Source organism: Hemibagrus wyckioides, linkage group LG09 (genome assembly GCF_019097595.1).
Source record: "Hemibagrus wyckioides isolate EC202008001 linkage group LG09, SWU_Hwy_1.0, whole genome shotgun sequence".
NCBI classification, from domain to species: Eukaryota; Metazoa; Chordata; class Actinopteri; order Siluriformes; family Bagridae; genus Hemibagrus; species Hemibagrus wyckioides.
The window spans coordinates 23,702,329-23,718,596 of NC_080718.1; the positions used below are offsets into that span (position 1 = coordinate 23,702,329).

General features: G+C 35.9%; 2 protein-coding genes across 2 annotated transcripts in view; both read right to left on the reverse strand.

Annotated features, from left to right (window-relative positions):
• The window catches only part of LOC131359908 (uncharacterized), a 28,587-nt gene that overhangs the window by 11,359 nt on the left and 960 nt on the right, over positions 1–16,268 (reverse strand). Inside the window, exons 2-25 of the mRNA XM_058400055.1 lie at positions 16,105–16,247; positions 15,264–15,449; positions 14,877–15,062; positions 14,339–14,504; positions 14,064–14,169; positions 13,754–13,924; positions 11,562–11,695; positions 10,351–10,493; positions 10,008–10,205; positions 9,561–9,752; positions 9,268–9,433; positions 8,979–9,084; positions 8,790–8,883; positions 5,037–5,054; positions 4,715–4,841; positions 4,354–4,496; positions 4,007–4,204; positions 3,687–3,878; positions 3,339–3,504; positions 3,080–3,185; positions 2,360–2,458; positions 2,141–2,179; positions 336–436; positions 26–168 (exon numbers count right to left, since the gene is read on the reverse strand). Coding sequence (XP_058256038.1) covers positions 26–168; positions 336–436; positions 2,141–2,179; positions 2,360–2,458; positions 3,080–3,185; positions 3,339–3,504; positions 3,687–3,878; positions 4,007–4,204; positions 4,354–4,496; positions 4,715–4,841; positions 5,037–5,054; positions 8,790–8,883; positions 8,979–9,084; positions 9,268–9,433; positions 9,561–9,752; positions 10,008–10,205; positions 10,351–10,493; positions 11,562–11,695; positions 13,754–13,924; positions 14,064–14,169; positions 14,339–14,504; positions 14,877–15,062; positions 15,264–15,449; positions 16,105–16,247 — 3,323 coding nt within the window. The remainder of the gene's footprint in view (positions 1–25; positions 169–335; positions 437–2,140; positions 2,180–2,359; positions 2,459–3,079; positions 3,186–3,338; positions 3,505–3,686; positions 3,879–4,006; positions 4,205–4,353; positions 4,497–4,714; positions 4,842–5,036; positions 5,055–8,789; positions 8,884–8,978; positions 9,085–9,267; positions 9,434–9,560; positions 9,753–10,007; positions 10,206–10,350; positions 10,494–11,561; positions 11,696–13,753; positions 13,925–14,063; positions 14,170–14,338; positions 14,505–14,876; positions 15,063–15,263; positions 15,450–16,104; positions 16,248–16,268) is intronic.
• Positions 7,744–11,827, reverse strand: LOC131359302 (procathepsin L-like). Its single transcript, XM_058399063.1, has 7 exons — positions 11,562–11,827; positions 10,351–10,493; positions 10,008–10,205; positions 9,561–9,752; positions 9,268–9,433; positions 8,979–9,084; positions 7,744–8,883 (listed from the first exon to the last, which is right to left on the reverse strand). Exons 1-7 carry the CDS (start codon positions 11,659–11,661, stop codon positions 8,784–8,786), a joined length of 1,005 nt encoding a protein of 334 aa, XP_058255046.1. The 5' UTR covers positions 11,662–11,827; the 3' UTR covers positions 7,744–8,783.

Genomic DNA, 16,268 nt, shown 5'->3' on the forward strand with positions numbered 1-16,268 from the left:
TAAATGTTAAATGTTTCCTTCTCACCATGTCTGCAAAGTAGGTCATGCCAAGTCTGTAGCTCTTAATGCCCTCGTCAGCCAGCATGTTGTGTACCAGAACCAGTTTGCGATTTTCTAGCCAAGTCATCTTACGCTGAGTTTCCTCCTCCACAGACTTATAGCGCTTCCCTATGAGAAAAAAGAAAAGATAACTTAGCATGACAACATTTTCCAACCAAGTCAAAACATAACTAAATCTTAAAAAGCCAAATACATTGCTTACTTTGTTTCCTTCTTACAAACAGATTTTTGGGGGCTTGTCTGAAAGTTTAATTTAAACATAAGAACTTTCTCACCAAACTTTAATTTCCAGGCTTGAAACTCCAGATCTTCGAGAGAGACACTAGCTGCACTGGCCAGAGCCATAAGAGTGATAACAACAAGCAAAACCTTCATTCTGCAAATAATAAGAAAATCCACATTTCTGTTTTTTGTAAAGATTTGATTTCTTAATTCTATTAATTCTATCTATACACTCTGACTCATACCCTTTTCCCTTTAAATAAATTAAAAATTATCTGATCATAGCAATATACTTAATGTATATACAGGTGTATCTTGTACATACCTCACGTTTCATGAATCTTGAGTTCATCTATGAGTGGAGAATTGTGGATTTCCTGCCCCTATATACTGCAGTGTTATATCTTTTGATCTATAGCTTTCTTGTTAGTCTCCACCTCTTTTCTCTTTTGAATAAACAAATTAAGCATCGTTGTATGTTAAAATAATGAGCAGTAAAGTATAGTAAGGAGTAGATTGTTTGTCCTTGGCAGCAAAGAAGAAAATTACATGAGAATCTCAGACAGTTTTTTAGTAATGTATTTACTGGACGTCTAGCACAGTATAGTTCTCTGTTGAGAGTAGTTCTCAGTTGTGTGTGTGTGTCTGTGTCCAGCACAGTTCAGTTCTCATTGGGAACACAGTTCTCAGTTTTTGTGCGTGTGTGTGTTGTGTGTGTGTGTGTGTGTGTGTGTCCGTGTCCAGCACAATGTATAAAAGGGCATGCATTATAAGCAATACCATACTGGTTGTTCTTTTTTGCACTTATTTATCTTGTTTTTATTTTTTAAATTTTACAGTACATATTGAACATTGTCCATATTCTGCTGCATTTTTGGCATTTTTTAGGCTTGCCATTTTCACTACATAGTCAGTATTTTGTGTAACCATGGTAGTTAATTAGTCATAGCTGATATTTTTAATTTATTCATTAGTTATTTTTTTTTAATTTCCTTTTAAGTACTGGTTTCCTAGTTTTCTGATGTATGCATCTTTTTTATCACTTGCTGCAATGACTAAAACCAAACCCAAATTTTAAGCATGAAGTTCTGCATACATATAAATAATTCTGTACAAATATTGCTATGGTTTTGCATGCTGATTATACAGATTATGTTAAAGAGGAATTACATTACTGAGATCAGATGTTTAACTTGTGCCTTGGTAATGGTCCAATTTCTATCTACTCTGTAACAACTTAAAGAAAACAAAAGACTAAAGGGAATCATTCTATTATGCTAAGATAATCTGTCCATTTAATACCATAATTTATGAAATAATATATTACTTTGGAAAGAAAAACAAAAGGCAAAAGGATCACTCAAGTAAAGCTGAATTTAAAAGCACCAGTGCCAGTAGTGTCAGAATAACTGCTGCCTAAAGTTTTCACATTCATATTAACACCATTTATTTTAAGTGCAGAAATGTAGTATTGTTGATTAGGTGCTTGTAGTTGAATGATATTGAGCCTGAATGCATTAATAATTAAATTAAATAAATAATTAATTTAAATATAATATTAAATAAGCATTAAATAAGGTCAACTAGTGTGCATCAAAAGTGACATGACACATCTTCTACTTAATTCATCATTTATTATTATTATTTTCTTGTAGGAAGAATGTCCAGTGTTTTCATACATTTCCATTATTTTGTATTCCATTTATTCCATTCATGTATATTTTTGTCTTCAAACCATGCTTTCTGCCCACCAAATAAAAGAGTAGAAAATAAGGTTTGGCTATGACAGACACCAAAAAAAAAAAAGAATTACTGTATTTTTACACAGATTCAGCTGTGCAGTTTGTTACATCAGTACAGATCATGTAGATGCTGCAGATGGACGTTCTTCACCCACCTGTAGAAAAGCAACAATTAATAAGACTTTATACAGTTAGTTATGTAAAATGTTTGTTAATGTAGCTGACATTGATGTACATTGAATAGATTAAAATCTTTTAATGGCAGTTAAATTACTTCAAATATAAATAGCTGTTTCAACATTGATTTTTATTGTGCATTTTATTATACACACCTTCAAACCAGAGGATAGCTGGCTGCTGTGGCAATGCCACATTGGTTATTCTTGTTCCTGGACATCTTGATATAGCCTTTGTCACCCCAATCGAGACCCCAGCTGTAAAAAACAAAAACAAAAGTGAGTTGTTTTAAATAGGAATGGAAAAATAGAAAATAGGAATAGGAATAGAAATACTGTAATGTTATTTCCAAAAGTCCCTCTGAGCCTTTACACTTTATAACATGATGAAGCTATGTAAACTTGTTTATTCTCTTTAACACCAATTTTGGGTATTGAACTCAGGTTTATAAGTTTTCAAAAATGGACTACAAGTATGTTGAAGCATAGATTATTTTTAAGTTGAGTACTCATGGTTTGAAGGCATTTCTAAACTTTCATTTCTAAGTTTACCTACCAGGAAATGTTTTACAGTGTAGATCAGGGGCGTCAAACTCATTTTAGGTAACAGGCCAGAAGACACTCAACACAATGTGAAGTGAGCTAAATCATAATTGTTCAGTAGCACATAAAAACTCTTAAACGTATTCATCAGCATTTATGTGAACACATGGACACGTCACCTGCTCAAAATTATTGGGTGGGCCAAATTATAAACTTTTCCCAACCATATGTTTAGAGTTTTATCTTTCAAAATAAAGTCATAATAAGCCAGAAGAGTCTGAATATCTTTCCATATCAATTTGAATATAATTAAAAAATTGGTGGGGTTCTTTTTACCTGTTCTTGACCAGCCAGTAGTCTTTTCCATTATCCTTGCCATAACCAACAGCCAGGACACCATGATCCAAGTCAATGCTGCTACATTCAGGCTCACTGTAGATTCCTTAAATCAATTCCAACATTATATAATCATTTTAATTTCATTCGTGCCAAAAAATATAAACTACTATACCATAGCATTTATAATGTTCTGGAAAGATCAGTAAGAAATGGTTAGTTACACAGGACTGGTTTAGGATGTACGTGTGATACTCACCAGATTCATAGAGCTGGAAGGATGTGTGGCCTGCATCGATAGCGACAGAAATGGGTCCGATGGTTGCTACAGCTTCCTGTAGGGCATTCTCATCTTCAGTGGTTATATCCACATAGCCTGTGCAGGTGGCTCCCACAGATGCTGGCTTAAACCTGCAGTCCCCATCCTGTCAATAATGAGAAATAGGGCATTTTGTTCTTATTGTATATTACTGAATACTGGAGAAATGTGGGCTTGCTGGTTAAATAAATAATTGTTTTAATAATAATCTTTCATCCTGCAAAAAGCAAGGATTTTAAGCAATAACACAAAATGTTTGAGATGCCAATAAATTCATGTTCCACTCACAGTGGCTTCATAAGGGTAGGAGTCCTCTGTGTCAATTCCCTTGTTGTCCTTAATGTAATCAAAAGCTTGATCCATCAAGCCACCGCTGCAGCCCATGTTGCCGTATTCCCAGGAGCAGTCCACTAACTGCTGTTCACTCAGTGACACCAGTTTCCCTGTCTTCCTAAATGTCTGACCTTCCAGTGACCCTGTCTAAGAGAGGACAGATGATAGAGAACCGGGCAAAAAGATAACAGACAGGTTATTCGCACCAGGGTATAATATAACAGTGTTAAATTTCGCACTGATTTATCATAACCGAATGTCAAGTCTGCCCTTACCGCACTGAAGGCCCAGCAAGAACCACATGCCTTTTGGTCCTTAACATCAGTCACATAGCCCTTATCCCTCCAGTCCACTGTATCTGGCAGAACAGCTCCTCCTGCCTGTCGGAGAAATGTAGCTGCACTGTGTTTCTTTGTCTTGTTGAAGGCTCCCAGGCAGCCCTTAAATGCAGACTGTCTGTATTCCTGGTTATCCTGTTAGAGAAAGAGATGCAGTGAAATTTAAATAGATAGATAGATAGATAGATAGATAGATAGATAGATAGATAGATAGATAGATAGATAGATAGATAGATAGATAGATAGATAGATAGATAGATAGATAGATAGATAGATCTTCTCACCATGTCTGCAAAGTAGGTCATGCCAAGTCTGTAGCTCTTAATGCCCTGGTCAGCCAGCATGTTGTGTACCAGAACCAGTTTGCGATTTTCTAGCCAGGTCATCTTACGCCGAGCCTCCTCCTCCACAGACATATAGCTCTTACCTATGAGAAATAAGAAAAGTTAACTCAACATGACAAAATAAAAATAGTGCATCCCTTTTTCTTCTTAATCGGTTTTAGATATTTGGAGCACTTTGAATGCTTTGTGTTGCTGTGGGTAAAATAGTGGTAGCAATAACCGTTAATTCTTGTTCTTACCCATCCTTTTTAAATGTTTACGACAAGTTATTGAGAATTTGATGCATGAGAATATTTCTCACCAAACTTCAGTTTCCAGGAATGAAACTCCAGGTCTTCCAAAGAGATACTGGCTGCACTGGCCAGAGCCACGAGAGCAGTGATGGCAATCAAAACCCTCATTTTGCAAATATTGAGATGTTCTCTGTTCTAAGTAGAAGGAAGAGAGCAGAATAAAAGATTCAATTTTAGTTTTCACTCCCTCAAACTTGCATCCCTTTCCAAACAACAGTCATGAAATACAACTGACTGATTAACCCGAGTTGCTGGTTTGTTAAAATCAAAATAGTTAATCTGTGCAAAGCCAATTCACAAAATGTTTATCTAGGTATAGGTGGTACATACCTGCTTCTGTTGTGCTCTCTATGGATGGAGAGTAGTCATGGGTTTCTTGAGTTTATATGCTACTGTGTCATGGCTCAGATCAGGTGTTTGTCACACACACACACACACACAAGGCTACACACCTAGTAGTTAAACGTACACACATTTATTGCAGAAATTGCATAATTTAACATCGGATGATTCCACAGTCAGGTGGACAAGACCATAAGAGATCTTTATTTCTGTCTCAGGTGTAGCTGAAGCAGGAGAAGAGCAGGAAAATAAAAGCAAAAATATGCAGGCCAGAGTTAATCCAGAATCTTAACCCTACTGTACTGGAAAATGTATACACAGATATATACACAGATATATACACATCTTTACCTGTTTCTTTTTGTAAATATCCATATTATTTTGGTAACTTGGTAAAGCTACCTATGAATGTGATTGTGTTTCTGTGAAACAGATAACTGACAAGTGTTCAGTTCCTGGAACCTACTTGAGTGCTTACTAGATTTAATAGTTACATTCATAACTATTGTTCCATTTCACCCTCTTAAACAGCAGGGGCAGTGTTTAAAACCTGCGTATACTTTACCACAAGGTTTTTTTGCATTCCTGACATGACAGGTGTCCAGTAGTTCAGTAACTAGACCAATGGTGGGCCATCAGTTCCAGCAAGGCCTTCTCTGTTGGCCTAAACAGCAGTGATCTGAATCACTGACTTGCATTTTAATATATTTAATATATTTTTCCATGAATGTGTATTAAATTAGTCCCAATAGTCTATTCTCTACATTTCATAGCTTTTCTCTTGGTTGCGCTGCTTCCAGTAGTGTATATTTATGATAAGAGTATTCATCCAATCATATTTCAGCCAGTGGCTGACATCATGTGTTGCCAGGGTGAAAGAAATCTGCCTTAAGGCCTACAGAATCAATAGTGCAGGCGCCCGGAGCTTAAAATAAGTGGCAATGAAATTGTTACATTAACCAATCAGATTTCGAGTTGGCAGCACTGGGGCCATCTAGCAGGCATACAATTATGTCAGCAATTTCCCGTCCATTGATTGGATAACTGGAGTAGTCAGAGGCAGCGAACCGCACAAACAAAATAAAATATATATATTTTAACTCACAATGGCTGACAGAGGAGAAGAAATCGATTTGGTCGCAGACATCCTCACAAATGCATTTTCAGTGCGGACTGTGAATAAAATTGACTATTCCTTGTGAGGTGTGAAATACTGTAGCCTAATTTCTTTTTTACTTTGCTATTTAACGGTTGATTAGTATCTATTGCCGTGGCATCATAATGATGGTATAGAGGTGGATTAATTCAGAAAGGACACCAGTGAAGGCCTAGGTGTGAAATGCATGGCCCACCACTGAACTAGACTAACACTGTAGGCACTTTGCTGGACATCAGCTCTACTAACCCGGGTGCATACCACTTCCATCTGACAGTGTACAAAGCCTTGATAAAAGATTGTTTATTGGACTGCTAAGTTGCAGACACCAACTTGTCATGGATGCAAATCCACAGGCTCAGACAGTCTATCCTGGGATGCCATACTTGCTGTTAATTGCATCTGTGACAGTAATGAGCAATTCACCAGGGCATTCCCCACAATAGTCTCACAATAGAGTCACAGTGGGAACCCTTGCTCTGCTGGCAAGTTTACGGCCACAAGCAGAACTAAGGGTCAGTTGTGAGTTGGACGAGACCCACAGGGCCTTTGACTAAACCTCAACCGTAAGTCAACTTAGCCTTGGGAAAGAGGTCTACTTATGCATGGCCAAACCTTTCCAGAACTGTAGAACCAGCACTGGTGCAGGTGCCACACTTCCAAACAGTCAGGTGACTCATCTGCAATAAAACAAGCCACATGTAAACCTAATTGAGTAGCTTCCATGTGCAAACGAGAGCATAGTCCAGACCTCCTGCCAAACTGGTCTGAGTATATTCAGATATGACAGCGTCTCAGGACTGAGAACTAGCCAGACTGCCTTTTGTTCTTGTAATCCCACATGCCTCCTGCAAATCTGCTGCACCACACTTGTGAGAGGTATCCATTATGATTATCTATCTCCGTTTCACAGCACCCATTCCATAGAAGGTTTAAGATAGAAATATTAAGACTGTTAAAATGATTTTTAGTTACAACACTTTGTACTAGCGTTGTATTTTTATAGGAATTTCAGCATATGAACCCTGTCACATATTAATATTCAACTCATATTGTGCAGACTGCAGTGTCTTTGAATTGCAATGTTGGTTTCCTCCTACTTCAAACTGTTGGCTAAAATGTATTTGTTTGTAGGAAGAAACACGTAGGTTTTAAGGGAAGGTGTATATTTAGTGGTGCTTGCTATGCAAAGCATCACTATTACTATTCCTCATACTTATTATTATTATTTTACATTGTAATTATATGTTAAACCAATGAGAATTGCTTATAATGTTTTCTAAAAATAAAAAAATAAAAATAAAAAAAGATACTCAAGGCACGAAAAAGCGAAAAGAAAAAGAATTTATTGATTATTTTAAAAGCAGTCATAAAATTAGCATAAACTGTACATTTATAATAATATACAGTATATTATACCATACTGAATGCTTGAATCTAACTGAGACTGTAGATTTAAAAAAAACAAACAAAAAAAAAACAGATTGTTTAACAAAATGATTATTATAATGGTGGATATAACTTTAGCTTATTATTCAGTGTTAATGGTTAATAAATGAAACATTGTTATCATGGGCAAATCTCTGTGGTATAAACTTATTAACACAGTGAAAGCCTTTGTTAATAAGGCTTTATATATATTCAATATTTTTATATTCATAATTTTTACTCAAATGACACTGGACACTGTTCTCCTGCACTAAAGGCTCAGCAAGAGTCACACTGCGGCCTGTCACATAGCCCTTGTCCTTTCATTCCACAGTGTTTGGAAGAACAGCCCTTGTAGAGTACAGTACAGCTGCACTGTGTCTCTTTGTCCTGTTGAAGGATCCCAGACACCCCTAAAAACACTGAATATAGGCATCTGGATGCTTGATATCATTCCTAAAATATCCAATTGCATGTTTAGGTAGAGGAGCTGATACAAATGTCATTTCAGTATTTTATGTATGTCCTCATGTACAGTAACCCTCTCTAAAGCACTCATTCAGTCATTAATAGAAATTCATTTAGATTCCTTTGACCCGCAACAGCAAGTCATGATTAGGGTTGTATTTAGCCATTGTAATATTATTATTGTGAATCTTGTAACTAAAACTGTCTTAATCTACTTCAAACAAAAATGAACCTATAGGTTAATCCATCTTAAATTGCAGATAATGGCTGCATTTCACTCTTAGGTAACTAGGAGGATTGAATGCATCAACTTCTAGAAAATAATGAACAAATACACAAATGTGGCATACTTAAATGTATTTCTTTATTCACTTTCCATGTATAAGTTAGGTAACAGGGTTAAACTTGTTTTTGTTCCTGCCTTGATCTTCAGGTAATGTATGGTACCACAGTCTCCTGACTGTAGACTGTACTGACTACAGTATTTCATAGTGGTGAATTTATTCAGGGTTATAAAGGGTTGCACGAACATTGATCATTTCAAATCAAACTGGTTCACATTCAGACATATTAAGTACGATCAGAACAAATTTATTGATAAATAATTTGCAGTCAAAAAAGATCATCTTTAACAAGGTGATAATGAAAAGGGAAAATAAGGTTTCTGATATGTGTCTCATAGTTTAAACCAGAGGATAGCTGGCTTTTGTGGCAATACCACACTGGTTATTCTTGTTTCTTGACATCATGATATAGCCCTTATGTCCCCATGTAAGACCCCAGCTGTGAAATACAATTTTAAAGTTAGTGTACAATTTATTGCTTAATGTGGGTGCACAATTTTAATATGTGATTTGTTGTGTTTTGTTTTACTTTACCTGTTCTTCACCAGCCAATAATCCTGTCCATCCTCAGTCCCATAACCAACAGCCAGGACACCATGGTCCAGCTCAGTGCTGCTACAGTCAGGTTCATCATAGACACCTAAATCCATTGAAGCAATAATTAAGATTAGTTAGTAATCACTTAGTAATTTTGTATGTAGTGAATCAAATAAAGTATAGGAAATCCTAATGTCTCAGAATATTCATAGAACTTCCCCAAGGTATATAAATATATATGATGTTGTAGTCATAGAGCATTTAGTAATGATTGTGTGAGACTCACCTGATTCATAGAGCTGGAAGGATATGTGGCCTGCATCTATTGCGACAGAAATGGGTCCGATGGTGGCCACAGCTTCCAGCAAAGCACTCTCATCTTGAGCGTTTATGTCCACATAGCCAGTGCAAGTGGCTCCGACACTAGCTGGATTATATCTGCAAGGTCCATCCTGCAGTTAGAAAGAGAGGGGAAAATACACATTTATTAAAGAACTAACAAAGACCCAAAGAATCCAACTATGGGGTCAAATAAATGTGGATGCTCTCCATATTAATTTGTTTAAGTTTTCCACCCACCTTGGCTTCATAAGGGTAGGAGTCTTCTGTGTCCAGTCCCCCATTTTCTATTACGTATTCAAATGCCCAGTCCATCCAGCCTCCATTACAGCCAAGGTTACCAGTTTTTCCAGAGCAGTCTACCAGCTGCTGCTCGCTGAGTGACACCAGTTGCGCAGTTTTTCTGAATGTCTGACCCTCCAGTGCCCCTGTCTGAGAGATGATTGATTGAAGCAGAATAGAAAACATATGATTGTCTTGTGAAAGACACCAAACATTTAGAAGATGACAAATGGGGATGAAGGTAGGGTTGTGGAGCATCATGGAACTTTTTACTCAAGGGAATTAAAGGTTAAGTGGCAGTGGTGCAAGGCAAGGGCAAGTATATTAGAAAGTATACTTGTCTTGTACTGAATTAAAATGGTTTGCTATATAATCATTAGTTCAAACTCTTTTGTTTCCTCTTACCGCACTGAAGGCCCAGCAAGAGCCACAACGCTTCTGGTCTTTAACATCAGTGACATAGCCCTTTTCCCTCCAGTCCACAGTATCTGGCAGAACAGCTCCTATTGCCTGTCGGAGGAATGTTACTGAACTGTGTCTCTTGGTCCTGTTGAAGGCTCCCAGGCAGCCCTTAAACACAGTCTGTCTGTATTCCAGGTTGCTCTATTAGACAGAGAAATGGTGGAAAGAAATTACTGCATTTCACTTGTAAGGGCACATACTTGTCTATCCATAAGCAATGGTTATGCATCAGAACAAGCAAGGCTTATACAGAGGTTATACAAAAGATTTGGTCTATTTTAATTACCATGTCTGCAAAGTAGGTCATGCCAAGTCTGTAGCTCTTAATGCCCTGGTCAGCCAGCATGTTGTGAACCAGAACAAGCTTGCGATTTTCTAGCCATGTATTCTTACGCTGAGACTCCTCCTCTACAGACTCATAGATTTTACCTAGGAAAAACAACACACTATTTCAACATGCTTAAACACAGCAGCAATGAACTCTGTATGTCTGGTATATAAAAGATGTGTGCTGGGATATAAAAGACATAATGTTGTCTGCCTGGATAATCTATACTATAAAACACAGTAATTGGAATGCTAATGAATAATTTCTATGCAAAATGTTAATTAATTAATATAATAATTAGAATAAAGGCCATCTAATGGAGAGTAGCTTTGCCAACATCTATTGTCTGAATTACTATTATACAACACATTCAGTGAATCTACTCCAAAACATGGTGGCAACATTATTAAAATTATCAATCAAACTATAATGCGTGTCTTTGGACTGAGGGAGGAAACCAGAGCTGTCCATGAAGCATGGAGAGAATATGTAAATTTCATACTTTCAATCCAACCGGTTTGAGGCAAACCTGTTTATTATTTCAGACAAACTTTGAATAAGAAAGGTGCGTATTTGTTAATTAAATACACTTAAATGGTTTTGAACTTTTGTTTTCTTTTTTTTCCCATTATTTTGTATACGAGTAAATTTCTATTAATCTGTATAATCCCCATAGACCTACATTTATGCACACACAGCACACATGTACACACACAAGACCTGTGGCATTGAATAATACCAAAATGATAAGAATCACAGTATATAAAATCCTTTAACCCCTTTAAAGTACTCACAGAAACTGATATACATTCTTTATACACGATTACATAAATAGTTTTTGTAGTTCCTGAATAATATGCTTTAACCTTAAGAACTAAGTAGAAAATGAAAGTTTATAGACCAAATGAAATGTTGGAAATGTAATAAAATGCTTCTGTATGTCTGTAATTCAGATATGTATAACCATTTAAAACAATTCTTAAACCTATCAGATAATGACTTAAAGTAAATATGTATTTGAAATTAGTTGATCCTTTTCACATAACATTTATAACCACCCTATAATTATTTAATTTTTAAAGTGTACACTGTGCATATTACTGTTTTTTTTTTAGCTAAAAATATTTTTATGAAATGCTCCAAGAGCACAGTTTAAGAAGATTTCTCACCAAATTTCAGTTTCCAGGAGTGAAACTCCAGGTCCTCCAAAGAGACGCTGGCTGCACTGGCCAGAGCCACGAGAGCGCTGACAACAAGCAAAACCCTCATTCTGCTAAGAAGATAAACTTGGTCTGTGTCTGTGCTAAAAAGACAACGTTAAATAAATAAGATTAGCTTTTTCCATTCTCCTAAATATCACTCCTCTGCACTATTACTCACAACCTGTTCCACTCGTTCACTGGTTTCACTTTGATCGAATTGTTGCAAACAGGAAATACAAAAGTGAAACTAAGTGCATATATTATTTTCGAGTCATTCTGTCTTGATTTAACTAAGGGCTAGGATGATATACAAATGTGTGTGTGTGTGTGTTGTACGTACCTGTTTGTGTGTGTCACTGAATGGAGAGCTGTTGCTGAGTTTATATACTGCTGTGTATCAGGCTTGGTCAGGTGCTTGTCACACACAACCACAACTCATTTTTACTGGAAAGTTACATGGCATGTTTGACTGAAGGAAATTCTACAGACAAGGGACCTTTACAGATGACTTTACACAGAAACTACAATAACAATAACCTAGGAATAGTTGGGAATATAGCTACCACAGCTGGGACACATTATGTGACAAAAAAATGTGTGGTATATGAAATAGAAATAAAAATGAATTATTGCAATAAAAAATGACATTTAATGGAAGCTAAAATATGTTTAGTTTTAACTTTAACGTTCATAAATTCTTTTATAAATCACTTATAGAATACATATAACTACAGCAAGGTGTAATTTTGGAAGTAAACTGAATGTTAGAGATTTTTTTCAATAAATACTTAAAACACAGAAAGTAAATGTTCCATAAATTGAGTGTTTAATTTTCAAGGTTCTGAACACTTTTTTTAATCTAAGCAGATACTGACCATGTTAACTGCTATGTACTAAAGATCAGATTTTCCTAATCTTTTCTGTTGAAGATTGATCATAAGGACTTATGGAGTCCATCTGAAATTCATCAGTATTTCAGAGATTCTATTTTTCAGTCAACTTCACATCGATGCCACCTCTGGTTTATAATCATTCTTTCTATTTGAAGGATGTTGATCATTTTGTATACTAAATCACGTCCTTCTAACTGTAGTATGATTGTCAGTGTCAAACATTTTTATATTTATCTGCTAACTGAAATCAAGCTAATGCCAGAAAACCTTGGGGAATACATCAACCATTTAAAATCATCCAATGCATGTTATCATTGTGTTATTATTGCACAAAATGTTCAGTTGCATGTTAAAGTAGATGAGCTCATTCTCAGCTGTCATACAATCATTTCATGTATTCACTTCCTTTTGAACATGTGATTTCTGGAATATTCAAATTGCTTAAAAGATGATAAACACTTGACCATGACACATATATGTGGTTTTTCCCCCAAACTGTTTGCACAAAGATATATAATTCAAGCATAGTACATATGCAGGAAATGTTTATTTTTAACAATATTTTTATTTATTTATTTTTTTCAAAGAAATGGAGCAGTGCATATAGAGGTTTGCAAATCAAAGCACATTTCCTTAGATTTAAACACAAAGCAAAAAAATTTATTAATTAAAAGCTAGAACTTTTTATCTCATACACATTTACAAACCAAACACATTTGTATAAGTACATGTGTTAACGTATAGGCACTATAGAACATTTCTCTTTTATACTATAACAGCAATATTACAAAGGGCATGAAATTTCATGAGACAAACTCATAAAAAAGACATTATGGGCTTGGGTGGTGTCAAAAAGAATATTTTTAATCTTTTCAGACCAAGACAGTGAAAAGGCCACGTAAAAAAATTTCAGCTGAATTTCTGACGGGACCAAGATTTTTCTTCTCAAGTCTAAAGTCCCACAACACTAGCAAGCTGTAAAACTGTATACTGATCAAAATCCTTATAAAAGCTGACTGAAATGATTAGATATGTTTCTCTGGCGGTATGCTAGGCAACTCTTGTAATGCTTTTTCTACAATAATACTTGTCTAACATCAGTCTATACCGATTTCTCCGTTTAATTGCTAAATATTTTAGTCCAGTTGAATGAAAAAATGTAATAATGGCCAAGACAACAACCAAGACTGCCAATTTGATATGTTTAGTATTTTCCAATTTGTGTCCATTTTTATAGTTGCACAATACTTTCCAATCATTCAGTAAAACAAACCCAGCAATAAACATCCCAGTACGAAGATGGTAGAGTAAGCTTCACACTGAACACGGAGAGTTTTGTTAACCAAAGGATAGCTGGCTGCTGTAGCAATACCACACTGGTTGTCCTTGTTCCTGGACATCCTGATATAACCCTCCTCACCCCAATCAGCACCCCAGCTGTGAAATAAAATTTAAAGTTAAAATTTTACATAATTTACTGAAGTAATATAATTGCTCATGGCTACTTCTCAGTGGCATGATAGTATTCAAGAAACCAATATGAATATTTGATTTGTTGTGTTTGGTTTTTCTTTACCTGTTCTTAACCAGCCAATAATCCTTTCCATCCTCAGTGCCGTAACCAACAACCAGGACAGCGTGATTCATTACAGTGCTGCTACAGTCAGGTTCATCGTAGATGCCTAAATCCATTGAAGCAACACAGTATTTAAAATGAGCTTTTGTAACCTTATAATAACCTTAAATTTCTGTAATTAGTGAATCAATTGAGTAAAATTAATGTAGATTCTGTATCTACCTATACTAGGAATTCCTACTGCATTGGTTAATCAGTTACTGTGTGAGACTCACCTGATTCATATTGGTGGAAGGATGTGTGGTTTGTATCTACGGCAACAGAAATTGGTCCGATGGTGGCCACGGCTTCCTGCAAAGCAGTCTCATCTTCACTATTTATGTTCACATAGCCATTGCAGGTGGCTCCAACATTGTCTGGATTGTATCTGCAAGATTTGTTCTGCAGTGAGAAAGCAAGGGAAAATTTAGATTTATTAAAGAACTAACATTTCTGTTCCAGTTTTGAGGCCCATGGCTACAATTCATTGTTCTTCCATGGTGACACATGTGATGTCACATCACATCACACCACCCTATCATTGATTGTTCTTCTATAAAAGCATGAGCCCAGGGTTTTATTTTTTAGACATTATAAACTTTAACAAACATGACAACTGTAGTTGTCTGCTGACGTTGAATTATATAATCGTGTTTGCAGGAATACATCAGCAAATGCTTTTTCTCTACAATTTTATTATAACAGTCAGCAATTTTACAGTAATTTGACATGGCATTCAGAACAAAGTTTGATGTGTTTAAGTGTTTCACTCACCATGGCCTCATAGGGGTAGGATTTCTCTGTGTCTATTCCTTTATTTTTTTTCACATATTCAAAGGCCCTGTCCATCCAGCCACCCTCGCAGCCATAGTTTTGTTCAGAGCAGTCTACCAGCTGCTGCTTGCTGAGTGACACCAGTTTCCCAGTATTTTTGAATGCCTGACCCTCCAGTGCTCCAGTCTAAAAGATTATATATTGAAGCAGTATACAGAACAAATTGATGTCTTGTTAAAATCAGCATAAATTTAGGAAATGGCAAAAGGTGGAGAGATTTAAGTGAGGTCAAGGAGCATAATCTGATTTACTCTGGGGATTACAAGGTTAAATAACAGGCTATGGAGTTAAAATTGCTTGTAACATAATCCTCCTGTTCCTCCTTACCGCACTAAAGGCCCAGCAAGAGCCACAGTTCAACTGGTGTTCAACTGGAGTCACAAAGCCCTTCTCCCTCCAGTCCACTGTTTTTGCCATAGCACCTCCTCTTATATGTTTGGAGAATGTTGCATCATTGTGTTTCTTGCTGGATATTAGACAGCCCTTATATATGGACTCAAATTCCTGGTTACCCTGTGCGACAGAAAGATGGTGGAAGGAGAACCCAAGGAACTGATTGTACAGTAGACTGAAAGAACTAAACTACACCATTCAGGCTTAGCAGTGAAGTGTGAGCCCTCAGCACAATCTAAAGGAAATCTTCTCTTACAAAATGATATTATTAAATTATTCTTTTTTTGTAAATAAGAATGTATATTTCTTTTTATTAAAACAATAGCTGTTCATTATCACGCCTTAGGCTTACAGAAAAGACATGTTTCTTTTTTTTATTTATTTCTTTGGAAGTTAGTTTTCATCCCTAGTCATTAAACTATGCAGCTTTTATCTAGTTATTCTATTATTCATCAGTACATTTTTTCTATTTATTTACTTATTTATTTACTTATTTATTTGTTCATTTATATGTTTGTATGTTTGCTTATCTTTGGTTATTAACCTGTGGATTGAACTTTTTTTAAGCTGGAATTCGCAGTTGAAAACCCGTAGCTACAAATGACGAGCATTAGCCAAAGAATAGTCAGTTTTATCTGATAACGTGTGATCTATAAGAACATTCTGAAGGTATAAACTCAAAATCATTTCAAGACAATGCTTGTTTTAAAGTAATGCATCAATCTCACCAGGCATGTTTGGAGAATATTCTCAACTTAGGTTTATTTTTTATTACCATGTCTGCAAAGTAGTTCATGCCAAGTCTGAAGCTCTTAATGCCCTGGTGTGCCAACTTGTTGTGTTCCAGGACAAGTTTGTGATTTTCCATCCAGATCATCTTATGCTTAGACTCCTCCTCTTTAGACATATAGTTCTTACCTAACAGAGAAAAAAAACACA